This window comes from Heterodontus francisci, chromosome 10 (assembly GCF_036365525.1).
Source record: "Heterodontus francisci isolate sHetFra1 chromosome 10, sHetFra1.hap1, whole genome shotgun sequence".
In the NCBI taxonomy this organism is placed as follows: Eukaryota; Metazoa; Chordata; class Chondrichthyes; order Heterodontiformes; family Heterodontidae; genus Heterodontus; species Heterodontus francisci.
Genome location: NC_090380.1, coordinates 124,418,084 through 124,444,900, shown reverse-complemented (window position 1 = coordinate 124,444,900; position 26,817 = coordinate 124,418,084). Strand labels below are relative to the sequence as shown.

General features: G+C 44.3%; 1 protein-coding gene across 7 annotated transcripts in view; it reads right to left on the bottom strand.

The window, feature by feature from the left end:
- Positions 1-26,817, bottom strand: part of pknox1.1 (pbx/knotted 1 homeobox 1.1) — a 197,835-nt gene that overhangs the window by 57,203 nt on the left and 113,815 nt on the right. For all 7 annotated transcript variants that reach the window (XR_010975897.1, XR_010975898.1, XR_010975899.1 and 4 more), the window contains 3 exons: positions 24,769-24,940; positions 23,200-23,370; positions 1,820-1,952 (listed from right to left, as the gene is read on the bottom strand). Coding sequence is in view for 4 of the 7 variants with exons in the window: in XM_068041312.1 (XP_067897413.1) it covers positions 1,820-1,952; positions 23,200-23,370; positions 24,769-24,940 (476 nt within the window). In the remaining 3 variants the exon portion in view is untranslated. The remainder of the gene's footprint in view (positions 1-1,819; positions 1,953-23,199; positions 23,371-24,768; positions 24,941-26,817) is intronic.

Below are 26,817 nucleotides of genomic sequence, written 5' to 3'. Positions count from 1 at the left end.
GGTCTGTCTTATCTTATGATCTTATGCTGGAATAGCAAGTACATAGTACTGGGGTTTATAACACGCGTTGAAGTTTAAGGAACAAGTTGAGAAGCGAATTAATGGTCTAACTATATGTATCAATGCCTTGGAAAAGCAAAGATGGCTACATATTTTGTAAAATGTTTAGACTTTGTTGTGCTAGGAAATGCTTTGAAATACCATGCAGAATTGTGACCTTTGGAATCTTTTTCAAGAACTGCTAAGAAGAAAAGGAAAACCTGTGAGGATCTGTGGACTGAAATGTGAAGAGATTATGACATCAGACTAATGGCGGGGGGGAACAATGATGTAACCCAAATCTAATCATGTTAGTATGACAAAGCACTAGCACCCTGAAAAGGATAAAAGTGAGACTCTTCGAGACATCGGTGCACATCATCGAAAGGCTTGATCAAAAATCGAGCGTCGCAGTCAACCAGAGGTCGAGGACCGGTGTTCCACAGTGTGACTGCTTACCACGGCCTTTTGTTAAGTATCACATTTTTGTACTCACTGTGATAAACTTAAATAAATTCTGTGAAGCCTGTGAAAACATACATGTGGTTTGTCGCCAGTCTGAACTGAAAGTCCCTTTGAGATTAGCTCTCCCAACTTAGTCTGTAATTGTAATTGACCTAAGTGTTACAATTAAATTAAAGTAAACCTCAGATCTTACAACTTACAAATATTCCTCAACAGGACTCCCATTCTGCTCATGGCTCTCCAGCTGAAATATGAACCCAGGACCTTATATTTTTATTTCTGATTTTCAACATTTGCGATTTTTAAAATCTTGCATTACAATTTAACTGGCATATGATTTTGCAGATTATAACATATTTGAACAGAGAAATCGAAATTCAGACCTTGTTGCACGAGCTGAACTTATTCCTTTCGAACCGTACACACACTACACAATGCTCCCCTTGTTCTGAAGATATTGAGAAAACTTTTTAACAAGGCAGCATTTAATGTCCAAAATTTGATACTGAGCCACATAAGGAGATATTAGGGCAGATGACCACCAGCTTGGTCAAAGCGTTAGGTCTTCAGCAGTATCTTAAAGGAGGAAAGGGAGATAGAAAGGTTTAGGCAGGAATTCCTGAGCTTAGGGTCTTGATGGCTGAAGGCACAGTCACTATTGATGGAATTGGAGGAGTGCAGATATCTTGGAGGATTGTGGGCTGAAGATTACAGAGGTAGAGAAGGGGCAAGGCCATGGAGGAATTTGAAAACAAGGATGGGAATTTTAAAATTGAGGAGTTGCTGACCAGGAGCCAATGTAGGTCAGCGAGCACAGGGGTGATAGGTGAATGGGACTTGGTACAAGTTAGGACACAAACAGCAGAGGTTTGGAATGAGCTGCAATTTACAGAGGGTGGAAGATGAAAGGCCAGCCAGGAAAGCATTGGAACAGTCATGCCTAGAGGTAACAAAGGTATGGATGAGGGTTTCAGCAGCAGATGAGCTGAGTCAGGGGCACAGATGGGCGATGTTACAGGAGTAGAAGTGGGCAGTCTTGGTGATGGAGTGGATATGGGGGTCAGACACTCAGAGATAGGACCCCAAGATTGTGAACAGTCTGGATCAACGTCAGACAGTGGCCAGGACGAGGGACGGAGTTAGTGCTAGTGAACAGAGTTTGCAGTGGGGATGATAAACAATGGCTTTGGCCTTCCCAATATTGGGCTGGAGGAAATGTCTGCTAACACATTATTGGATGTTGGACAAGCAGGCATGCCATGGTGGGATTTGAACTCATGCTCCATGGGTTATCTATCTATAATGGCTCACATACCTGTTACAACTTGAGTGGGGTTTACTGTTGTCACTGTGACATTTCCCTGCTGCAGAGCTGAGGCAGGTACTACGATTCCCTGAGGACTGATGGTGCCAGGTAGGGTGGTGATGGTCGTATTCTGAATAGGAAGCTGGTGGAAAACATTTTAACAAAAGAAAAGTGCATTAAAAAAAAAATCACTAGTCATGCAATTTCATTTTCGAACCCTGAACTTCTGTAATTAATTGGTCACCGTCACATTTTGCGATTTATGACTTTTTTTATTCTTTTGTGGGATGTGGATATTACTGGCAAGACCAGCATTTATTGCCCATCCCTAATTGCCCTTGAGAAGGTGGTGTCGAGCCACCTCCTTAAACTGCTGCAGTCCATGTGGTGTAGGAACAACCAAAATGCTGTTAGGAAGGGAGTTTCAGGATTTTGATCCAGCGACAATGAAGGAACAGTGATACATTTCCAAGTTAGGATGGTGTGTAACTTGGAGGGGAACTTGCAGGTGGTGGTGTTCCCATGCATATGCTGCCCTTGACCTTCTAGGTGGTAGAGATCATGGGTTTGGAAGGTGTGGCCAAAGAAGTTCTGGCAAGTTGCTGCAGTGCATCTTGACGATGGTACACACTGCTACTACAGGAGACCTTGGTGTGATACATGTCAGAAATTCTACTATGGAGCTAAACTTAGCTCCCAGGGGGTTACATTCACAGGAGTGTAGGGCTGAGAAATATAGATTAAGATATGGATTAACTGAACCAGCGTGCTGTAAACATTGAAAGATAGTTTGACATTCAAGTGCATTTGCACCCATTATTGCCACAACTTATTAATTTGAGCTCAGCAGGGTTCATTGCCAAGACCATATAGCAGCTATTCAGTGATTTGGGCAAGTGTAAAGTGTTTATTATTATTACTCAACGATAAGCGGTATTGATCGAGATAAGTGAAACCGATCATAATTGTTGCTTTGCAAGTTCATGTTATAAAATTAAGTGGCCTAACAATTCATATCAATTTTTTTCTGCTCCACTGTCAATGGGCAAAAAGTTCAGATCATAAGGATGTACGACTGTTACCCCTCCCCTTCCAGGTCACGCTATTATATAAGCAGATATAGGGTAATATGAAAAGACTTCTATAGAAGATGCTCAAACTACTTAAGGCGGCAAGTGGCCCCAGGGTGCTATCTAGAGAAGACCCTAATTTTCAGCTCTGTAATTAAGTCGTAATAAGTAATGGGATTTAGAGTTAGCAGAGTCCCACAGATTTTGTTTTAATTTTTGTGAATATATTAATTCCTTTATTATCTCCTGTTTCCTGAACTCACCAGGTTATTAATGAACTGAAGATAAAAGGAAAGCAAGTGATTTTCTCCCAGAGTATTGCCAACAGCTCACCAATTGATCAAATAATTCAGGCACACCACAAAAGGACCTGCAGCTCCCATACTATGGGACAGAACCACAGACATGCCCAAGTGAAAGAATATAAGTGCATCTCCTGATTGTCAATTGACCGAATGAACAATCAACACTTATTATAGGAACAACATGCAGGGAGGAACATCCAAAATCTTTTTTGCTCCTGGGTTATTTAGATCAGAAGAATCGAGCTGGAGGTTTGGGGTGTGTGGGGGAACAAACTAAATTAACACCTCTGTCCAAGAAGAGACAGAAGAATAAAGCGAATACCCACATCAATTAATCTGATGTCAGTTGTGAGCAAACACTTAATCCATAATTTGGGATCCAATTAGTGTGCATTTAGAAATCAAGCACAGCCAGCTCAAATCTGTTCAAGAATTACAGAATGACAGCACAGAAAAGGACCATTCAGCACATCGTGTTTGTGTCGGCTCTTTGAAAGAGCTATCTTATTGATCCCACTCCCCTGCTTGTTCCCAACAGCCCTGCAGATTTTTCCCTTTCAAACATTTATTCAATTCCCTTTTGTAAATTACTATTGAATCTGCTTGCATTGCCGTTTTTATCATCATGACTCGCTTTGTAAAGGAAATTTATTATTTCATTCATTATTTTGAACATTCCTATCAAATCTTCTCTTAACCTTCTCTGCTTGAAGGAAAAAAAGTTTCTTTGGTCTCTTCACATAACTGAATTCCCTTGCTTAAAGGTAAGTCACGTTTGATAAATGCAAGAGTTTTTATGTTAATGATCAGGTGGATAAAAGGAAGATAATAAGCAATAATTCAGGCCAATGGTACAAGATGGAATGTAGCACCATGGGTAAAAAGGTGGCTAATGAATAGGAAACAAATAATTTGGGAAATGGGTGTATTTGGATTGCAGATGGGCTTGAAGCATTGTATTCCAGGGGTCAGACAATGTGGACTTTGGATTAGGGAGTACAATCTTAAAATCTGCTGATGACACAAAATATAAGTGGTTTGTGAGGAGGATGGTTAAAGACCAAGAAACCAGACAGGAGGCAGCAGTATGAGGTAATGCATTTTGGGAGGAAAGAAAAAGAATGGTAATATACATTCAAATGGAAAGATGCTGAAGAGTGTGGGTGAACAGAGACTTCGGGGCTCTAACACAAAATTCCTTGAAATTGGAAGCATACATCAATGAACCATAAAAAAGTCAAATAGCATTACAGGCTTTATAAACACAGCACAGAACAAAACAGCAGAGATAATAAATTTATGCAAGACGACAGTTAGGTCACAGCTAGAGTGCTGTGCATTTATGTCTTAATGTCATTTCCATCAAGAATGAAGGTGCTGCCCAAGTCATTGTGAAAAAAGAGATAGTTGAAGCACTGGAAGGGCTAAAAATTGATAAAGAGAAGGTATTAGATAGGCTGACTATACTTATCACAACTGAGATAATAGACCTCCAATAACCACAACCTTCTTTTTTGCTTGGTATGATTACAACAGTGAAGTGTTTTCCCCCTGATTTCCACTGACTCAAGTTTTGCTAGGATAGACTTGAGTAACTGGGAATATTTTCCTTGGAGCAGAGAAGACTAAGAGGAGATTTAAGAAAAGTTTTTAAATTTATGAACAGTTTTCCTCATGTGAACTGAGTAAAAGCGTTTCCTTTGGTTGGGAGAAGACACTTCGCTCCACAGTGGGTTGTTGCTCGAAAAGCCCCTGTGAAGAATGTAAACCAGCTGAGAATGTTTCTCAGATAGGTCATTATTCCCAGCAATGTTAGAACCGTGGGATTTTACAAAGTAGAATGTCACCTTTTGGCCCATTGACCCTATACCAGTACTTCATGAAAGCAAAGGGAAATTAAACCCACTGCCCTGCTCTGTCTCCTTGACCCTCTACTTCCAATATTTCACAGAATAATACAGTGAAGAGGCCCTTCGGCCCATCGAGTTTGCACCGATGCATTAAAACACCTGATCTGTCCACCTAATCCCATTTGCCAGCACTTGGCCCATAGCCTTGAACGTTATGATGTGCCAAGTGCTCATCCAGGTACTTTTTAAAGGATGTGAAGCAACCCACCTCTACCACCCTCCCAGGCAGGGCATTCCAGACCGTCACCACCCTCTGGGTAAAAAAGTTCTTCCTCAAATCCCCCTTAAACGTCCTGCCCCTCACCTTAAACTTGTGTCCCCTCGTAACTGACCCTTCAACTAAGGGGAACAGCTGCTCCCTATCCACTCTGTCCATGCCCCTCATAATCTTGTACACCTCGATCAGGTCACCCCTCAGTCTTCTCTGCTCCAGTGAAAACAACCCAAGCCTATCCAACCTCTCTTCATAGCTTAAATGTTCCATCCCAGGCAACATCCTGGTGAATCGCCTCCGCACCCCCTCCAATGCAATCACATCCTTCCTATAATGTGGCGACCAGATTTGCACACAGTACTCCAGCTGTAGCCTGACTGAACTTCTATACAACTCCAACATGACCTCCCTGCTTTTGGAATCTATGCCTCGATTGATAAAGGCAAGTGTCCCATATGCCTTTTTCACCACCCTATCAACCTGCCCTTCTCCCTTCAGAGATCTATGGACAAACACGCCAAGGTCCCTTTGTTCCTCAGAACTTCCCAGTGTCAGGCCATTCACTGAATACTTCCGTGTTACATTACTCCTTCCAAAAAGTGTATCACCTCACACTTTTCAGGGTTAAATTCCATCTGCCACTTTTCTGCCCATTTGACCATCCCGTCTATATCTTCCTGTAACCTAAGACACTCAACCTCACTGTTGACCACTCGGCCAATCTTTGTGTCATCGCGAACTTACTGTTACTACGCCCCACATAGTCATCTATGTCATTTATATAAATGACAAACAATAGGGGACCCAGCACAGATCCCTGTGGTACGCCACTGGACACTGGCTTCCAGTCACGAAAACAGGCGTCTGTCATCACTCTCTGTCTCCTACAGCTAAGCCAATTTTGAATCCACCTTATCAAGTTACACTGTATCCCATGTGCATTTGCTTTCTTGATAAGTCTCCCATGTGGGACCTTGTCAAAGGCTTTGCTGAAATCCATGTAAACTACATCAACTGCACTACCCTCATCTACACACCTGGTCACATGCTCAAAAAATTCAATCAAATTTGTTAGGCATGACCTCCCTCTGACAAAGCCATGCGACTATTCCTAATCAAAGTTTGCCTCTCCAAGTGGAGATAGATTCTCTCCTTCAGAATTTTCTCCAATAGTTTCCCTACCACTGATGTGAGACTCACTGGTCTGTAGTTCCCTGGCTTATTTCGACAACCTTTCTTAAATAGTGGGACCACATTAGCTGTTCTCCAGTCCTCTGGCACCTCCCCAGTGGCCAGAGAGGAAATAAAAATTTGGGTCAGAACCCCTGCAATCTCCACCCTCGCCTCCCACAGCATCCTGGGACACAAATCGTCCGGACCTGGAGATTTGTCCACTTTTAAGCCTGCCAAAACCTCCAATACCTTGTCACTCCCTATGACAATTTGCGCAAAAACCTCTCTCTCTCTGAGTTCCATATCTACATCCTCATTCTCTTGGGTGAAGACAGATGTGAAGTATTCGTTCAACACCCTACCAATGTCCTCTGTCTCCACCCACAGATTTTCCCCTTGGTCCCTAATGGGTCCTACTCTTTCCCTGGTTACCCTCTTCCCATTGATATACTTATAGAATATCTTGGGATTTTCCCTACTTTTACCAGCCAGAGCTTTCTCATATCCCCTCTTTGCTCTCCTAATTGCTTTCTTAAGCTCCATCCTACAACTTTCTGTATTCCACTAATGCCTCCATTGATTTGCTCTCCTTGTATTTGCTAAAAGCCTCTCTTTTCCTTCTCATCATACCCTGAATGTTCCGCTTTGCGGAACATCTCCGTTCAGTCCGCAAGCAGGACCCTGAGCTTCCGGTTGCTTGCCATTTCAACACTCCCCCCTGCTCTCATGCTCACATCTCTGTCCTGGGATTGCTGCAGTGTTCCAGTGAACATCAACGCAAGCTCGAGGAACAGCATCTCATCTACCGATTAGGCACACTACAGCCTGCCGGACTGAACATTGAGTTCAATAATTTCACAGCATGACAGCCCCCCATTTTACTTTCATTTTTAGTTATTTTTTCTTCCTTTTTTTTTTTACATTCTTTACAATCTTTTTTTGCATTTATTTCATTTCATCTTAGTTTGTTCAGTTTGCTTACCCACTGTTTTTTTCAGGTTTTTTTTCAGGTTTGCACTTGCTGCTGTTCAATATTCAGTGTATTTACACCTAATCTGTACTAATGCTTTGTCTTTCAACACACCATTAACATATTGTTTGCCTTTGCTCCGTGACCTTTTGGTCAGCTATGTGGCCTGGTCCAATCTGCACCTTCTCCTTTGTTATCTCTTGCCCCACCCCCACCTCACTTGCTTATAATCTGTGACTTTTCTAATATTTGTCAGTTCCGAAGAAGGGTCACTGACCCGAAACGTTAACTCTGCTTCTCTTTCCACAGATGCTGCCAGACCTGCTGAGTGATTCCAGCATTTCTTGTTTTTGTTCCTGAATGTTTCTGTTCATCCATGGTTCTCTGGGCTTGTTACTCCTACCTATTACCCAAGAGGGAACATGTTGGGCCTGTACCCTCCCAATTTCCTTTTTGAATGCCTCCCACTGCTCTTCTGTAGATTTCCCGACAAGTAACTCTTTCCAGTCTACCTTGGCCAGATCCTGTCTTATTTTACTAAAATTCGCTCTCCCCAATCCAAAACCTTTTTTTGCAACTTGTCTATTTCTTTCTATTTATTCAGCTTTTGCCTTCAAATATGTAATGATCTCTGCCTCAACCACTCCCTGTGACATAGCATTAGAATAAAAAAATTACGACAAAGGAGGCCATTCAGCCCATCGTGTCTGCGCCGGCCAAAAAAACTAGCTGCTCAATCTAATTCCACCTTCCAGCACCTGGTCCATAGCCTTGCCAGTTACAGCACTTCAGGTGCATGTCCAGGTACCTTTTAAATGAGTTGAGGGTTTCTGCCTCCACCATTGTTCCTGGCAGTGAATTCCAGACACCCATCACCCTCTGGGTGACAAAGTTTTTCCTCATGTCCCCTCTAATCCTTCTACCAATCACCTAAAGTCTGTGCCCCCTGGTAATTGACCTCTCGGCTATGGGAAACAGGTCCTTCCTGTCTACTCTATCTAGGCCCCTCATAATTTTGTACACCTCAATTAAGTCACCCCTCAGCCTCCTCTGTTCTAAGGAAAACAACCCGAGCCGATCCAATCTTTCCTCATAGATGCAACTTTCAAGCTCTGGCAACATTCTTGTAATCTCCACTGTACTCTCTCCAGAGCAATTATGCCCTTCCTGTAATATGGTGACCAGAATTGTACACAATACTCCAGCTGTGGCCTAACCAGTGTTTTATACAGTTCCAGCATTACATCCCTGCTTTTGTATTCTATACCTCGACCAATAAGGAAAGCATTCCATATGCCTTCTTCACCACTCTATCTACCTGCCACCTTCAGGGACCTGTGGACATGCACTCCTAGGTCTCGCATTTCTTCTATCGCCCTCAATAGTGTCAGGCAAACCCCCACCTGCCAAGATTGAGGCACACATGATTTCACCACATGAACATTAAAACTTAAAATTGAAAGCCCCTGACTGGAGGGACATTTGCAGGAGACAGACAGTGTTGGAACAAAGGGACCCAGTCTTTTGCTTCCCCAATACACAGAAGAAGTGGTCAGACCAGTTTTAATCACATGACTGACTGTTGGACTTTTTTGAATTTGAACTTCCAACAAAGAATTGGAAATCAGAAGGCACCATTCTCTTGGACTGAGAACACCTCTCTCCTGTCTGCTTTCATCTTGCTCTCACTAGCTTTGGAAACCATTGAAGACATATGAACCCCAAGAGATAAAAGTCTCCTCCAGTGAACAAGATTTAAGAATAATACTGGGCATCAACGAAAAGTAAGAGCTGTCGACAATCAAGGACTCTACGGCAAGTTGGAAACACAGAAACAGTAACAAGAAACCCCCTTTAGAGACTGCCTCAAACCTCTCCATTTTATTTTTCTTCTGCTCTTTTCTGTATCTATTTGCATGTGTGCATCGCACGTGCATGCTAGTGTGGGTGCTTCATATATCCGTAGGCATTAACCTGATTAGGTTAAAGTTTAAGGTTTAATAAATTTTACATTTCTCCTTGAAACCGAAAAAAGCCTGTTTATGCTCACTTCATTGCCTTATAATTGGAAAGCTGTGAACAAGGATTCACAAAGGGGGATCTCAAAACACAGTTTTGCCTTAGTAAACAAGGCTACGGGCCAAGTGCTGTAAAATGGGATTTGAATAGAAATGTGCTTGATGGCCGAAGGGCCTGTTTCTGTGCTGTTTAACTCTATGACAGTTTTTAAAAAACAATACCCTGTTACAATAGACCAGGTGAAGACAGTAACAGACCCCTAGACACCTTTCTCACCTGGTCGAAACAGAAATTTGGATGCTAGCACACAGACAAACGAGATAAATTGGAAGTGGGAAGCCAAATTGTTCCCAATCAAAAAGAGCAAATTTCAATACAGGTTTTCTTGTGGTCGTGTGAGATTGAATACCAACATGTCTGCAATTGAAGCGAGAACTCAGAGCATGGATCGGTACATGGGATTGTGATATTATAGCTATTACAGAAACGTGGTTGAGGGATGGGCAGGACTGGCAGCTCAATGTTCCGGGGTACCGATCCTTCCGGCGTGACAGAGGTGGAGGTAAGAGAGGAGGGGGAGTTACACTATTGATTAGGGAGGACATCACGGCAGTACTTAGAGAGGATATCCCGGGGGGAACGTCCAGCAAGGCCATATGGGTAGAACTTAGAAATAAGAAAGGGGTGATCACTTTGATGGGATTATACTATAGGCCCAATAGTCAGAGGGAAGTGGAGGAGCATATATGTAGGGAAATCACAGATAGGTGTAGGAATTATAGGGTTGTAATAGTAGATGATTTTAACTTCCCTAATATTGACTGGGACTGCCTTAGTGCTAAGGGATCAGATGGGGAAGACTTTGTTAAGTGTGTCCAGGATAGTTTTCTGAAGCAGTATGTGGATGGCCCTACTAGAGAAAGGGGCTACACTCGACCTCCTCTTAGGAAATGAGGATGGGCAGGTGGTTGATGTGTCAGTGGGGGAGCACTTTGGGACCAGTGACCATAACTCTATTAGCTTCAAGATAGTTCTGGAAAGGGATAGGACTGGTCCTCAGGTTGAAGTCCTAAATTGGGGGAAGGCTAATTTCGATGGCATCAGACAGGAACTCTCAAAAGCTGAATGGGAGAGGCTGTTCACAGGTAAAGGGACGTCTGGCAAGCGGGAGGCTTTTAAAAGTGAGATAGGAAGAGTTCAGGGCCGGCATGTTCCTGCTAGATGGAAGGGCAAGGCTGGCAAGTTTAGGGAACCTTGGTTGACAAGGGATATTGAGGGTCTGGTCAGGACAAAGAAGGAGGCATATGTCAGGTATAGGCAGCTGGGATCGAGCGAGTACCTCGAGGAGTATAGGGGATGTAGAAGTACACTTAAGAAGGAAATTAGGAGGGTGAAAAGGGACCATGAGATTTCCCTGGCAGATAAGATAAATGAGAATCCTAAGAGATTCTATAAGTATATTAAGAGTGAAAGGGTAGCTAGGGAGAGAGTAGGTCCCCTTAAGAATCAGTGTGGCAATCTATGTGTGGAGCCACATGAAATGGACGAGGTCTTAAATGAATACTTCTCGTCTGTATTTACCGTGGAGAAGGTCATGGAAGCTAGTGAGTTCAAGGCAGGAAACACCAATATCCTGGAGCATATCAACATTACAAAGGAGGAAGTGTTGGAGGTTTTGAAGCGCATTAAGGTTGATAAATCCCCAGGGCCTGATCAGGTGTATCCTAGGATGCTATGGGAAGCAAGGGAGGAGATTGCTGGGGCCCTGGCAGGGATTTTTATATCATTGTTAACCACGGCTGAGGTATCGGAAGACTGGAGGATAGCTAATGTTGTGCCTTTATTTAAGAAGGGCAGCAGGGATAAGCCAGGGAACTACAGGCCGGTGAGCCTTACATCAGTGGTGGGAAAGTTATTGGAAGGGATTCTGAGAGACAGGATTAATACGCATCTGGAAAGGCATGGTCTGATTAGGGATAGTCAGCATGGCTTTGTGCGTGGGAAATCATGTCTCACGAATTTGATTGAGTTTTTCGAGGAGGTGACCAAGAGGATTGACGAGGGCAGGGCGATGGACGTTGTCTACAGGAACTTTAGCAAGACCTTTGACAAGATCCCGCATGGTAGGCTGGTCCAGAAGGTTCGAACACATGGAATCCAGGGCGAGCTAGCCAATTGGATACAAAATTGGCTTGGTGATAGGAGACAGAGGGTGGTAGTGGAGGGTTGTTTTTCAGATTGGAGGCCGGTGACCAGTGGTGTGCCGCAGGGATTGGTGCTGGGCCCTCTGTTGTTTGTCATATATATTAATGACTTGGATGTGAATGTAGGGGGCATGATTAGTAAGTTTGCAGATGACACCAAAATTGGTGGTATAGTGGACAGTGAAGAAGGTTGTCTATGGTTACAACAGGATATAGATCAACTGGGAAAGTGGGCAAGGGATTGGCAAATGGAATTTAATGCAGACAAGTGCGGAGTGATGCATTTTGGGAAGTTAAATCAGGGCAGGACATATACAGTGAATGGCAGGGCCCCGGGGAGTGTTGTTGAGCAGAGACCTTGGGGTGCAAGTACACAGTTCCCTGAAAGTGGCAACACAGGTAGACAGGGTGGTGAAGAAGGCGTATGGCATGCTTGCCTTCATCGGCCGAGGCATTGAGTACAAGAGTTGGGACATCATGTTACAGTTGTACATAACGTTGGTTAGGCCATATTTGGAGTACTGTGTGCAGTTCTGGTCACCGCACTACAGGAAAGATGTGATTAAGCTAGAGAGGGTGCAGAAAAGATTCACAAGGACGTTGCCTGGTTTAGAGGGCTTGAGTTATAAAGAGAGATTGGAATAGGCTGGGTCTGTTTTCCCTGGAGCAAAGGAGGCTGAGAGGGGACATGATAGAGGTATATAAAATTATGAGAGGCATAGATAGGGTAGATAGCCAGAGTCTGTTTCCCATGGCAGGGGTGAGTAAAACTAGAGGGCATAGATTTAAGGTGAGAGGGAGGAGGTTTAAAGGGGATCAAAAGGGTAAATTTTTCACACAAAGAATTGTGGGTATCTGGAATGAGCTGCCAGAGGAGGTGGTGGAGGCAGGAACAGTAGCGACATTTAAGAGGCATCTGGACAGGTACTTGAATGAGCAAGGCATAGAGGGATATGGAATTAATGCAGGCAGGTGGGATTAGTATAGATAGGCATTATGGTCGGCATGGACGCGGTGGGCCGAAGGGCCTGTTTCTATGCTGTACAACTCTATGACTCTCCAAGCCAGGGTGAAGTAACTTGGGATAAGTTAAAAGCACTATCTATGGAGAAGTTGAGGAAAATAGCTGAGCAATGTGGGATCACTGTACGTGGCAAGGCTAGGAAGGCTGAACTCCTAAGGACAGTGACCAACCATTTTTCCCCTGAATCTGAAGAAGCAGAAACAGTGTTAGAAACAGAATATGACAGGGTATTGTTAGCAAAGATATAATGAGAATAAAGGAAACTTGAATCTGAGTAAAGGGAGAGGGAGAAAGAGAGAGCCTTCCAAAAGGAATGTAAAGAAAATGAAAGACAGGAAAAGGAAAGAGAGAGAGAGAGAGAGAGAGAGAGAGAGGAAGAATATTCCGGAAAGAATCTGAAGCGGCTTGAGTTAGCTAGGGGGCGACAGACTAACCCCAGTGAAAGCATGGTCAATATGGAGCAGCATAATTCGGGGTGGGTACAAGATTGCTAAAACTCACTCAATTAATTCCAAAATTCAATGAGGAAGATGTGGAAGCGTTTTTCGTATCTTTTGAGAAATGGCAAGGCAGCTAAAATGACCAGCTGAGACCTGGTTCCTTTTAATACAAAGAAAACAAACTGGAAAAGCCCTTTAGGTTTATTCCTTGTTTCCAGCTGAAAGTTCATCAAATTATGAACTGACCAAAAATGCTATCCTCGGGGCATGGGGATTTGTACCCGAAGCCTATCGCCAGAACTTTAGAACCCTCAAAAAACAAGTCAATCAAACTTATCCACAGTTTGAAAGAAGTAAGCAGCTGGCTTTTGACTAGTGGCTGAGGGCTTTAAAAATACAGCTCAGCTATGAGACTCTCAGAGAAGTAATCCTGTTCGAGGAATTTAAAAACTCTCTCCCATTCTCAGTAAAGACCCATGTAGAGGAGCAGCGGGTTCAGTGAGCCCGGCAAACGGCCGTTCTGGCCAATGAGTTTGCTTTAATTTATAAGTTGGTTTCCCAGGGAGAACCTTTCCTCATCACCGAAAAGGACAAAGGGTGGGAAGGTGATAGAAGCCCAGGCAGTTCTGGAAGAGAAAGGAAAGCAGGAGACACAGAGGGCACTGTTCCAGCCAAAAAGGAAGGTGCTCTAAGCAAGAGAGAGACCCGGAGACCTGTGTGCTTCCATTGTAATAAGGCTGGGCATTTAAAAGCTGACTGCTGGAAACTAAAGGAAAAACCGGTAGGGTTAATCAGGGCACACCCGCAGTGCAGACAGAACCCAGATGGAAAACACAGAACAAGATGTGGCTTTAACTGCATTAAGAGTGAGACCCAGGAAGCTTATGACAGCCAGTGCAGGAAAAGTTAATAGGATTCCTGAAGGTTGTCAGGATTTTGTATTTGAAGGGAAAGTAACCCCATACCCCTCAAGTGGGACAAGCAAGCCCATACTGATTCTCAGGGACACAGGAGCCACTCGATCTCTTTTACTGGGAAAAGGCCTGACCTTTCCCCCAGAGAGTGCAGTGAACACCAGAATGGCGGTGAATGGTATTGGAGGGCAATGTATGCCTGTACCTGTACACCGGGTGCACCTGGAGAGCAACCTAATTTCGGGACTGGGACCATAGGGATTGTCCCTAGTTTGCCTGTGGACAGGCTTGACCTGCTCCTAGGTAATGATCTGGCGGAGGTAAAGGTGGTAGCCCCACCAGTAGTGAAAGAAAGACCGCAGGAGGTCAGAGGTCAGACAGGGCAGTGGCAGGACACAGCCCCCTGAATGTGTAGTGGGTCAGGCCATGATCAAACCAGCTCCCCCAGAGGAGACTGCAAATGACGATGAGGTCTGCCTGTCCGAGACTTTCTTTGGAAAGTTAGGAGACCCAGGGAATGAATTAAATGGATTTTCCCTAGCTGAGGCTCAGCAAGCCGACCCAGTATTGCGAGAGTTAGCACAGGCTGCCCAGTCTGAAAGTGAAACAGAGGGAGTCCCTGATTGCTACTATTTAAAGAATGGGATACTGATGAGGAAATGGAGTTCTCCCCAGACCTGAGGGCAAGGAGTGGACAGTAGTTCACCAGTTAGTGATGCCACAGAGGTACCAGGGAGTAATATTAAGAAGGGCCCACGAGACGACAGTAGCCATACGTGCCAGCATATGAAAGACCAAAGCCCGCATAAGACAGCAGTTTGACTGGCCAAAACTCTACAAAGATGTAATGGAGTACTGCAGGAGTTGCCACATGTGCCAAGTTGAGGGTAAACTCCAACCTACAGTGAAACCTGCACCCCGAAATCCTGTACTGATGTTAGGAGGACCCTCCAGCAGAGGGCTGGTGAGCTGTAAGGGACCCCCGCTGAGAACAAAAGGGGACAGGCAGGCACACAGCTGGCAAAATTTTGGAAAGAGAAAGGGAAAAAGTGACCAAGAGGGCAGATTAAAGGAAGTCCGGGATGAATCACAGATAAAGACCCCTACTGTCTGGTCAACCAAATCCGAGCAATGTGAAACGTTAGACCCCACAACCTCCTATGTAAACGCAGACTCTAGAAGCACCCCACCAGAGTTACTAACAGTATTTACAGGAACCTGCAGAAACAGAGACCTCTAGGGGACACAGAAAGCGTGAGGGTGCTACCTCACCCTGTCGAAGTGCCACAGGAGATTGCAGCCAACTCTGCACAAATACCTGCAGGTAGGAGTGTTCCAGAGAACAAAGGGGAGATTAACAAAGACTCCTCCCCCACAGTCAGAGGAAAAGGGAACCACCCATCCCCTGAAGCCAAAAGTCTTTGCATGACTCAGAATTCAGGACAGACCTGCCCTCTACTAACTCTCCAGAGAAAAAAAGGGAGAAATTAAAACAGATTGGTGAATGAATGGAAATGAAAGAGAGAAATGCATATTTTTTTCTTTCTGTATCTTATATTTCTCTCAAACCCTGTAATGAAATGTGCCGTTTTTCCTCAAATCGCATTTCATTCCCCTGGGTGTGGAGGTGTCAGGCAAACCCCCACCTGCCAAGACTGAGGCACACATGATTTCACCACATGAACATTAAAACTTAAAATTGAAAGCCCCTGACTGGAGGGACATTTGCAGGAGACAGACAGTGTTGGAACAAAAGGGGCCCAGTCTTTTGCTTCCCCAATACACAGAAGAAGTGGTCAGACCAGTTTTAATCACATGACTGACTGTTGGAGTTTTTTGAATTTGAACTTCCAACAAGGAATTGGAAATCAGAAGACACTTTTTTCCTGGACTGAGAACACCTCTCTCCTGTCTGCTCTCATCTCATCACAGCATAGGAAACCATTGAAGACATATGAACCCCAACAAAGAAAAGTCTCCTACAGTGAACAAGATTTAAGAATACTGGGCCCCAACGAAAAGTAAGAGCTGTCTACAATCAAGGACTCTATGGCAAGCTGGAAACACAGAAACAACAAGAAACCACCTTTAGAGACTGCCTCAAACCTCTCCATTTTATTTTTCTTCTGTTCTTTTCTGTCCCTATTTGCATGTGTGCAGGCGTGAACTGTAATAGAGCTTAAGTTTAAGGTTTAATAAATTTCACTTTACTTCTTTAAACCGAAGAATGCCTGTTAATGCTCATTTCTTTGCCTCTTAATTGGAAAGTGGTGAACAAGGATTCACCAAGGGGATGCTCAAAACACAGTGTGTTTAAATTTAAACCCTGTTACAATAAGACCAGGTGAAGACAGTAAAGGACCCCTGGACACCTTTCACACCTGGTCGTAACAATATCCTCCCTTTTATTGTGTATTCCCTTGCTTTATTTGCCCTCCCCAATTGAATTACCTCACACTTCTCCAGACTGAATTCCATTTGCCATTTTTCTGCCCGCTCAACCAAATCATTGATATCATTCTGGAGTCTACAGCTATCCTCTTCACTATCAACTACACGGACAATTTTTGCGTCATCTGCAAATTTCCCATTTATGCCTCCGACATTTAAGTCCAAATCATTAATATATACCACAAACAGCAAGGTACCCAACACTGAGCCCTGTGGAACGCCACTGGATACCGCTTTTCATTCACAAAAACATGTGTCGACTACTACCCGTTTTTTTCCTGTCACTGAGCCAATTTTGGATCCAACCAGCCACATTCTCCTGTATCCCATGGGCTTTCATTTTTCTAACCACCTTGCCATGCAGGGCCTTGGCAAATGCCTTACTAAAATCCATGTAGACCACATCCACTGCACTACCTTCATCAATCTTCCTGGTTACTTCCTCAAAAAACTCAAAGAAGTTAGTGATACAACCTTCCCTTAACAAATCCATGCTGACTATCCCTGATTAATCTGTGCCTTTCTAAGTGGCAGTTTATCCTATCTCTCAGAACTGATTCTAATAATTTACCCACCACCAAGGTCAGACTGACCGGCCTATAATTATTTAGCCTATCCCTCGCACGCTTTTAAAATAATAGTACAACGTTCGCAGACCTCCAATCATCTGGCACCTTGCCCGTATCCAGTGTGGATTTGAAGATGATCCTCAGCATACCCACTATTTCCACCCTGGCTTCCTTCAACAACCTGTGATGCAATTTATCCGGCCCTGGCGATTTATCCACTTTCAAGAATGTCAGACCCTCTCGTACTTCCTCTCTCATTATGCTTATCATAGCTAATATTTCACACTCCTCCTCTTTTAATACATTCTATGCAAATGTTACTTGCCACTTATCAGCTCAAGCCTGGATGTTGTCCAGGTCTTGCTGCATATGGACACGGGCTGCTTCAGTATCTGAGGAGTAGCAAATGGGTCTGAACCTTGTGGAATCAGTGAACATCTCCACATCTGACCTTATGATGGAGGGCAGGTCATTGAAGAAGCAGCTGAAGATAGTTGGGCCAAGGATATTACCCTAAGAAACTCCTGCAGTGATGTCCTAGGACTGAGATGATTGACCTTAGAGACAGCTGCAGCTTTGAGAGAATCTCTAGAGTGAAGAGAGAGCAGAATTCTGTGCTGTTCACGACTTCCACCTCCAAAACATCGTCCATCTCCACCCCTGCCTCAGCTTACCTGCTGCTGAAACCCTCTTCCATATCTTTACTTTGTCAAGAAAACCCCCATGCCAAATGAGAAATATTAATTTCATCAGTTGGAAACTTACATTAGACTTTTAATGGGAAAAAATCCTGCAGTAACTTTTTAAAAAACTAGCAGCCAAGATGGCCACCGCAATTTGCATCTGAAACACCTTTTCATATTCAAAAGAGCCACCCGGAGCCAGAGGTTTGAGCAGCATGGACCCAGAACAATGGCTTGTTCTATGTGATTGAATTACCTAAAATGGCTTCATTAGCATGACAGTCAAGGCAATCCTGACACATTAACTTTGAAAGAGCAAACCCTTCCGAGTGTAAATATTGGCATCCTGGAACCCGTGGAGCCAATTCTGAACCCTGTACCTCATTAAAGACAAAGGGGATTGACAGAACCGTGAGACCGTCTGTCCATCTCTGAAAAAAGAGAAGTTTTGTTACACTCACTGAAGACAGCAGTTTTCTCTCTTTCTCTCTCTCTCCAGAAAACATCAAGTTTGAAAACAGTATACGACAGTGGGCCCTCCAAGCCTAAAGACTGCTACAGCCAGCGACCAGTGGAAGAACGGCAACTACAATTCTGCCTTCAAAAAATCCTGAGCATAGCCAGCCAACTACAAAGTGCATTTTAACCAGTGAGGACTTCAAGAATACAGCTTCAGCCGAAGACTACCCTATCATCCACTTCAAAGACTCTGTATTTAAGTTTCATTTATTCTGGACTTTAATCCAAGCACCAAATCTATTTTGCCCTCTGTAATGTATTTGCGTGCATGTGATTCCCGTGTGAATGTATGCGTGAAAGTGTCTCATATTTTTAATTATTTTAAATCAGGGTTAGAGTGTTAAGTATAATAAACTTACCTCTTGTTTAAACTCAAGAAAACCTGTCCGATTGGTTCTTTCACGATCACAGTAAAGGTAAACAGGTAAAACACTCAGAGGTGATGAGCACAACCACTGTTTAAAAAGGAGTAAATCGTGTTGCAGTCAAACAAGAGGAAGGGCAAGAGAGCAGCCCGAGACCCCCTCCTCACCTGGCCGCGACAACTTTCAGACTCAACTATCCTGTCTGGCCTCCCATCTTCCACCCTCTTAGAACTTGAGCTTATCCAAAACTCTGTCATCCATGTCCTAATTCATTCACCCATCACCCCTGTACTCATTGACCTACATTGGCTTCCAGTTCAGTAATGCCTCAAGGTTAAAATTCTCATCCTCGTTTTCAAATTCTTCCATGGCCTCATCCCACCCTATTTCTGTAATCCTCTCTAGCCTTATGACCCTCTGAGATCTCACCCAATTCTGGCCTCTTGTGCATCTCTGACTGCAATTGCTTCACCATTGGCAGACGTGTTTTCAGTCTCCAAGGCCCTAAGCTCTGGAATTGCCTCCCTAAACCTCTCTGCCTTTGTCTCCTCTTTTAAGATTATTCTTAAAACTTACCTCTTTTACCAAGCTTTTGATCATTTATCATAATATTTCCTTGTGGCTAAGTTTTTTGAAATTTTGTCTGATAATGTTCCTGTGAATACCTTGAGAAGTTTTACTACATTAAAGGCACTATATAAATGCAAGTTCTTGTGGTATTGCAAAATATATCGGGGAGGGGAGTGAATTGCTGAGCTTTCACAGTGAGGCCATGCTTTTCTTCTGTTTTGCCAAACAGTTGGGAAAAAAACTTAAGGCTAAAACAACCCAGAGATCACTAAATACAGTGTAACAGTCTGTGGGAACAGAACCCACAGAGCAATTAGCAATCACATGGCATTATGATATTATTGCTAACACAGAGCAGATGAATGCGTGGCTGAGGAGGTGGTGCAGGAGGGAGGGCTTTAGTTTCCTGTATCACTGGGTCTGTTTCTGGCAAAGGTGGGACCTGTACAAGATGGACGGGTTGCACCTGAACCGGAATGGACCAACATCCTTGCTGGGAGGTTTGCTAGTGCTGTTGGGGCGGTTTAAACTAATTTGGCAGGGGATGGGATACAGAGTGGAGGTACAGTAGGGGGTGATGCACAGTCAAATATAGACGAGAAACTGAGTCAGTCTGGAAGGCAGAGCAAATATAGACCTGTTAAGGCACAAGTGAAAAATGCAAGGCTGGATTGCATCTATTTTAATGCAAGGAGTCTTACTAATAAGGCAGATGAATTGAGGGTGTTGATTAGCACATGGTATTATGATATTATCGCAATCACAAAGACATGGTTGAGGGAGGGGCAGGACTGGCAGCTCAATATTCCAGGTTATAGCATCTTCAGGCCTGGCAGGGGAGGGGATAAAAGAGGAGGCGGTGCCTCCAAACAGTCAGGGAGAGATAAAGGAGCAGATATGTACGCAAATCTCAGAGGTGTAAAAATAATAGGGTAATAATAGTAGGGGGATTTCAACTTCCCCAATATCAACTGGGATAGTCTTAGTGCAAAAGGCTTAAAGGGGGCGGAATTCTTAAAATGCAGACAGGAAAGCTTTTTGAGCCAGTAGGGAGAAAGTCCTACAAGAGAAGGGGCAGTACTGGACCTAATCCGAAGCCAGACAAATGGTAAAAGTGTCAGTGGGGGAGCATTTCTGGGATAGTGACCATAACTCTAAGATTTAAGATGGTTATGGAAAAGGACAAAGATGGACCGAAAATAAAGGTACTGAATTGGGGGAAGGCCGATTTTAAGATGATAAAACAGGATCTGGCCAAAGTGGACTGGGAGCAGCTACTTGTAGGAAGGTCGACATCTCTTAAATCAGATGGGAATCAGTGGGAGTCATTCAAAGAGGAAATAGTGAGGGTTCAGAGCTAACATGTACCCGTTAAGGTGAAGGGTAGGACCAACAAGTCCAGGGAACCCTGGATGTTAAGGGATATAGAGGATTGGATCGGGGGAAAAAAAGGAGGCTTATGGCAGATTCGGAGCGCTGAAAACAGCGGGGGGCACTAGAGGAGTACAGAAAGTGTAGGGGGGTACTTAAAAAAGTAATTAGGAGAGCGAAGAGGGGGCATGAAAAAACATTGGCGGGCAAAAAAAAGGAAAATCCTAAGGCATTTTATAAGTATATTAAGGGCAAGAGGATAACCAGGGAAAGAGTTAGGGACCTAAGTGGCAATGTGTGTGTGGAGCTGGAGGACATAGGTGAGGTTTTAAATGATTACTTTTCATCAGTGTTCACTATGGAGAAGGATGATGTAGGTGTAGAGATCAGGTAGGGGGATTGTGATATACTTGAACATGTTAGCATTGAAAGGGGGGAAGTATTAGCTGTTTTAGCAGGCTTAAAAGTGGATAAATCCCCAGGCCGTTATGTGAGGCAAGGGAGGAGACTGCAGGGGCTCTGACACAAATTTTCAAATCCTCTCTGACCACAGGAGAGGTACCAGAGGATTGGAGGACAGCGAATGTGGTACCATTATTTAAGAAGGGTAGCAGGGCTAAACCAGGTAATTACAGGCCGGTGAGTCTAACATCAGTGGTTGGGAAACGATTGGAAAAAATTCTGAGGGACAGGATTAATCTCCACTTGGAGAGGCAGGGATAGTCAGCACGGCTTTGTCAGGGGAAGATCGTGTCTGTCTAACTTGATTGAATTTTTTGAGGCGGTGACGATATGTGCAGATGAGGGTAAAGCAGTTGATGTCAAAGAACAAACAAAGAACAAAGAAAATTACAGCACAGGAACAGGCCCTTCGGCCCTCCAAGCCTGCACCGATCCAGATCCTCTATCTAAACATGTGGCCTATTTTCTAAGGGTCTGTATCTCTTTACTTCCTGCCCATTCGTGTATCTGTCTAGATACATCTTAAAAGACGCTATCGTGCCCGCGTCTACCACCTCCGCTGGCAACACGTTCCAGGCACCCACCACCCTCTGCGTAAAGAACTTTCCACGCATATCCCCCCTAAACTTTTCCCCTCTCACTTTGAACTCGTGACCCCTAGTAATTGAATCCCTCACTCTGGGAAAAAGCTTCTTGCTATCCACCCTGTCTATACCTCTCATGATTTTGTACATCTCAATCAGGTAAGGCTTTTGAGAAGGTCCCGCATGGGAGATTGGTTAAGAAGGTAAGAGCCCATGGGATCCAGGGCAATTTGGCAAATTGAATCCAAAATTGGCTTAGTGGCAGGAGGTAGAGGGTGATGGTCGAGGGTTGTTTTTGCGAGTGGATGCCTGTAACCAGTGATGTACCACAGGGATCGGTGCTGGGACCCTTGCTGTTTGAGGTGTACATTAATGATTTAGACATGAATATAGGAGGTATGATCAGTAAGTTCACAGATGACACGAAAATTGGTGGTGTCGTAAATAGTGAGGAGGAAAGCCTTATATTACAGGACGATATAGATGGGCTGGTAAGATGGGCAGAGCAGTGGCAAATGGAATTTAATGCTGAGAAGTGTGAGGTGATGCATTTCAGGAGGACTAACAAGGCAAGGGAATATACAATGGATGGTAGGACCCTAGGAAGTACAGAAGGTCAGAGGGACCTTGGTGTACTTGTTCATAGATCACTGAAGGCAGCAGCACAGGTAGATAAGGTGGTTTGGAAGGCATATGGGATACTTGCCTTTATTAGCCGAGGCATAGAATATAACAGCAGCGAGGTTATGATGGAGCTGTATAAAATGCTAGTTAGGCCTCAGCTGGAGTACTGTGTACAGTTCTGGGCACCACACTATAGGAAGGATGTGATTGCACTGGAGAGGGTGCAGAGGAGATTCACCAGGATGTTGCCTGGGCTGCAGCATTTCAGCTATGAAGAGAGACTGAAAAAGCTAGGGTTGTTTTCCTTGGAGCAGAGAAGGCTGAGGAGAGATATGATTGAGATCTACAAAATTATGAGGGGCATTGATAGGTTAGTTAGGAAGAAACTTTTTCCCTTGGCGGAGAGTTCAATAACCAGGGGGCATAGATTTAAGGTAAGGGGCAGGAGGTTTAGAGGGGATTTTAGAAAAAAAAATTTCACCCAGAGGGTGTTTGGAATCTGGAACACACTGTCTGAAGAGGTGGTAGAGGCAGGAACCCATTAACATTTAAGAAGCATTTAGATGAGTACTTGAAACGCCATAGCATACAAGGCTACGGGCCAAGTGCTGGAAAATGGGATTAGAATAGTTAGGTGCTTGATGGCTGGCACAGACACGATGGGCCGAAGGGCCTGTTTCTGTGCTGTACAACTCTATGACTCTAAGTTAAGTCAGAACATAATCAGTAAAAATAAAACCATTGCAAGCTTCTCCTTAATTACTCAAGTCCCCAAAGTTCAATATTGTATTTCTCAGTTAAGAAAGTTCAGTCAACTACACCAGTTTCCTGAATGGTCACTTTCTCATAGTCATAAATGAAACCCAGCTAGAATCTGAGACCTTAACGCATCAATGGTGGATTGTGCCAGAGAGGTGAGACAGTTTATCGAAGGGATACCATCATTACCTGGGTTTGGACAGACGCATAAGGACCTCCTGGATCACTGCTCAATAGGTTTTCACTGTTCATTTTAGTTTTCAGACAAGCAATATAACGGTTGCAGAAATCTTTGCACAGATCATTAACTTTCTCCAGCTCCAACAGATGAATACGCAACACTTGGATTGCTTTCACCATCTACACAATACAAAAAGGAAAGATGAAATAAATAGCAGATAGCACAAGGAACCTGAGCTAATCGATGCTAATATGAAAGTCTGTGAATTCTTTATGGAAGCTGGAACATAAGAAGAGTAGATAACAGCTGCAATATTTACAGTAACTTCCAGGTGACAAAATCTGGTAACTGGATTTATATCTATATAGACAGAGGAGAGTCTGTTTCCACGTTGAAGTAAATACTACCATTTAACTCCACCATTAAATCTCTCAGTGGAAAGGTTTAAAGTCCATTCACAAGAATATCACCAGTGTAGAGAAATAGATAGGAGGAAAGATATTTTTAAAAATAAGGCTGTGTTCATTAGGGAAATGGTTAAGGAGGATTCTACTAGAGCTGTTCAAAATTATGAAGTGTTTGAGAGAGTAAATAGGGAAAGATTGTTTCCACTTCCACTGGGTCATCATATGGATAACAAGGGTCATCAACTTTATTAGGGTTAGAAACATAAAAGGAGGAGGTTAGAAGGAATGTTTTCATGCAGAGTTATTCGAATATGGAATTCATGATCACAAGTGGCAAATGAAACGGAGTCAATCATGGAATTTTAGGAAAATTAGAGAAAAGAAAAATTAAAGGGGATTAGAATAGACAGCATCTCCAATGTAGAGAACACAAGAACGTGCAGTGGAACAAGGATGAGGGGCTGAATCGTCTCAGTCTGCAACAAAACTTGATTATTCAAAAAATTATATATGTAATAGCAAAAAACGTAAATTGAATGCACAATCATTCTTATTCATTCTAGAGACTGTCATGTCAGTAAGGAAATCAGTTGCCTGATCCAAGCAGTGCAGTCTCCCTCCTTCCATCCAATCTCCAAACTCTTTTACAGTCCAACTGGCAACTGAAACAGCAAATTGTGGCTCTATTCACTTGTCCACATACACAGGAGTGCCACTCAGCTCATTGAGAACTTGACAGATTGTGGACAGAGGAATTGCAATACTGAGTACCAGCATACTAAAGACCAGAGCAGTAGACAGTACTAATCGTAAGTACTTACACATTTGTGACCTTGCTTTAGTTTTAACTAAAGCATCATTTTAAAAATAATTGTACTTAAGAGTTGTACTGACAAGTCCCGATAAAGTCCATTTCTCTCGACTGTGGATAGGTTCACAGCACCATTTCTGCCCTCTAACACTGTTGTGAGTAGAATATCTCACAAATGCCCAGCAGAAAGTGAATAGCACACTCATTAGCTTCTCCCTTCAGGCACAGCACCTGCCAGCTGCTCAGAAATGTTGCTTTGGGAAGGTTTCCTGAAAAGAGCAGTAAGCATAACACCAGAAGTACTCACTCCTGTGGAGGCAGCAACAATGCAAAGGCAGCTCCCAATAAACACAACCCACCAAGTTATCAATTTCTGGATCTTCACTGAAAAACGGCTTCCCTTCCTTTTCCTGTTTGCGGACAAAGTTTTCGATGTCCACATCGAAGCTCGCCGAGGTGATGCACTCAGAGCCTTGGGTCGACTGCTCACATTTCTCAAACAGGAGAGCCAAGAGTGGGAACAGAGGATGTCTGCAAATAAATACAGGATAGTATAAGCATCAGCAGCTGCAGTCTGTTACTGACTCTCACTCTCCTCAATATCGAAACCGAGAGGGAATGATACGGACAGTCATTTCAATGTAATTTCGGATCTGTACTTCTTTCACTTTTTGGGATATTCTGTACCCTTCGAAGGTAGAAAGCACTGGGAAATGGAAAACCATCTCACTTGTGACACTAGAAATCTGTCCACAGCTAAAGACTGCACCCACTGCATTGTCTCCAATTAGCAAAACAGCCAGTGTGGAATCTCCCCTGTTAACACTGATGAGGACCCAGGCTCACTGCCAATCCTATCAAACCTCTTTCTACATAGTACATGCATAGTGGTCTGGACTGGTTTGGTGAAAGACCAGTGCCTAAAACACCGCATCACTCAGACTCCATTTTGTGTGCATTTTAAATTAAGAATACATCTTATTTGTGAATCTTTTTTATTCATTCTAGCTATATGGGTATTGCTGAAGAGGTTGCATTTAGTATCCATCCCAAGATGACCTTCAAAAGGTGGTGGTGAGCCTTCTCAAATTACTGCACTTTTTCTTGTAGTGGCTTTGATACAGGAAAGTGCCTTTAGAGGGGTAGGGATCACTCCTGGTCACTTCTCAATGCGGGAGAGGGGGATCACTCCTGGTCACTTCTCAATGCGGGAGAGGGGGATCACTCCTGGTCACTTCTCAATGCGGGAGAGGGGGATCACTCCTGGTCTCTTCTCAATGCTGGAGAGGGGGATCACTCCTGGTCTCTTCTCAATGCGGGTGAGGAGGTCACTCCTGGTCTCTTCTCAATGCGGGAGAGGGGGATCACTCCTGGTCTCTTCTCAATGCGGGAGAGAGGGATCACTCCTGGTCTCTTCTCAATGCGGGAGAGAGGGAGGCTTTGGCGCAGTTGTAATGTTAGTGGACTCGTAATCCAGAGGCCCAGGCTAATTCCCTGGGGACATAGCAGCTGATGGAATTCAAATTTAATTAATTAATAGAAATCTGGAATTGAAAGCTGGTCTCAGTAACACTGCCATGAAAATATCATTGATTGTCGTAAAAACCCATCTGGTTCTCTAATATCCTTCAGGGAGGAAAATCTGCCGTCCTTACCTGGTGTGGCTTGCATGTAACTCCAGACCCACAGCAACGTAATTGACTCTTAACAGTCCTCTGAAATGGCCTAGCAAGCCACTTGGTTCAAGGGCAACTAGGGCTGGGCAACAAATGCAGGCCTTGCCAGTAACCTCCTATATCCCATGAAAAAGACAAAAAAAAACTCCTGGTCTCTTCTCGCTGCCGGACAGGGATCGCTCCTGGTCTCTACTCGCTGCCGGACAGGGATCGCTCCTGGTCTCTACTCGCTGCCGGACAGGGATCGCTCCTGGTCTCTACTCGCTGCCGGACAGGGATCGCTCCTGGTCTCTACTCGCTGCCGGACAGGGATCGCTCCTGGTCTCTACTCGCTGCCGGACAGGGATCGCTCCTGGTCTCTACTCGCTGCCGGACAGGGATCGCTCCTGGTCTCTACTCGCTGCCGGACAGGGATCGCTCCTGGTCTCTACTCGCTGCCGGACAGGGATCGCTCCTGGTCTCTACTCGCTGCCGGACAGGGATCGCTCCTGGTCTCTACTCGCTGCCGGACAGGGATCGCTCCTGGTCTCTACTCGCTGCCGGACAGGGATCGCTCCTGGTCTCTACTCGCTGCCGGACAGGGATCGCTCCTGGTCTCTACTCGCTGCCGGACAGGGATCGCTCCTGGTCTCTACTCGCTGCCGGACAGGGATCGCTCCTGGTCTCTACTCGCTGCCGGACAGGGATCGCTCCTGGTCTCTACTCGCTGCCGGACAGGGATCGCTCCTGGTC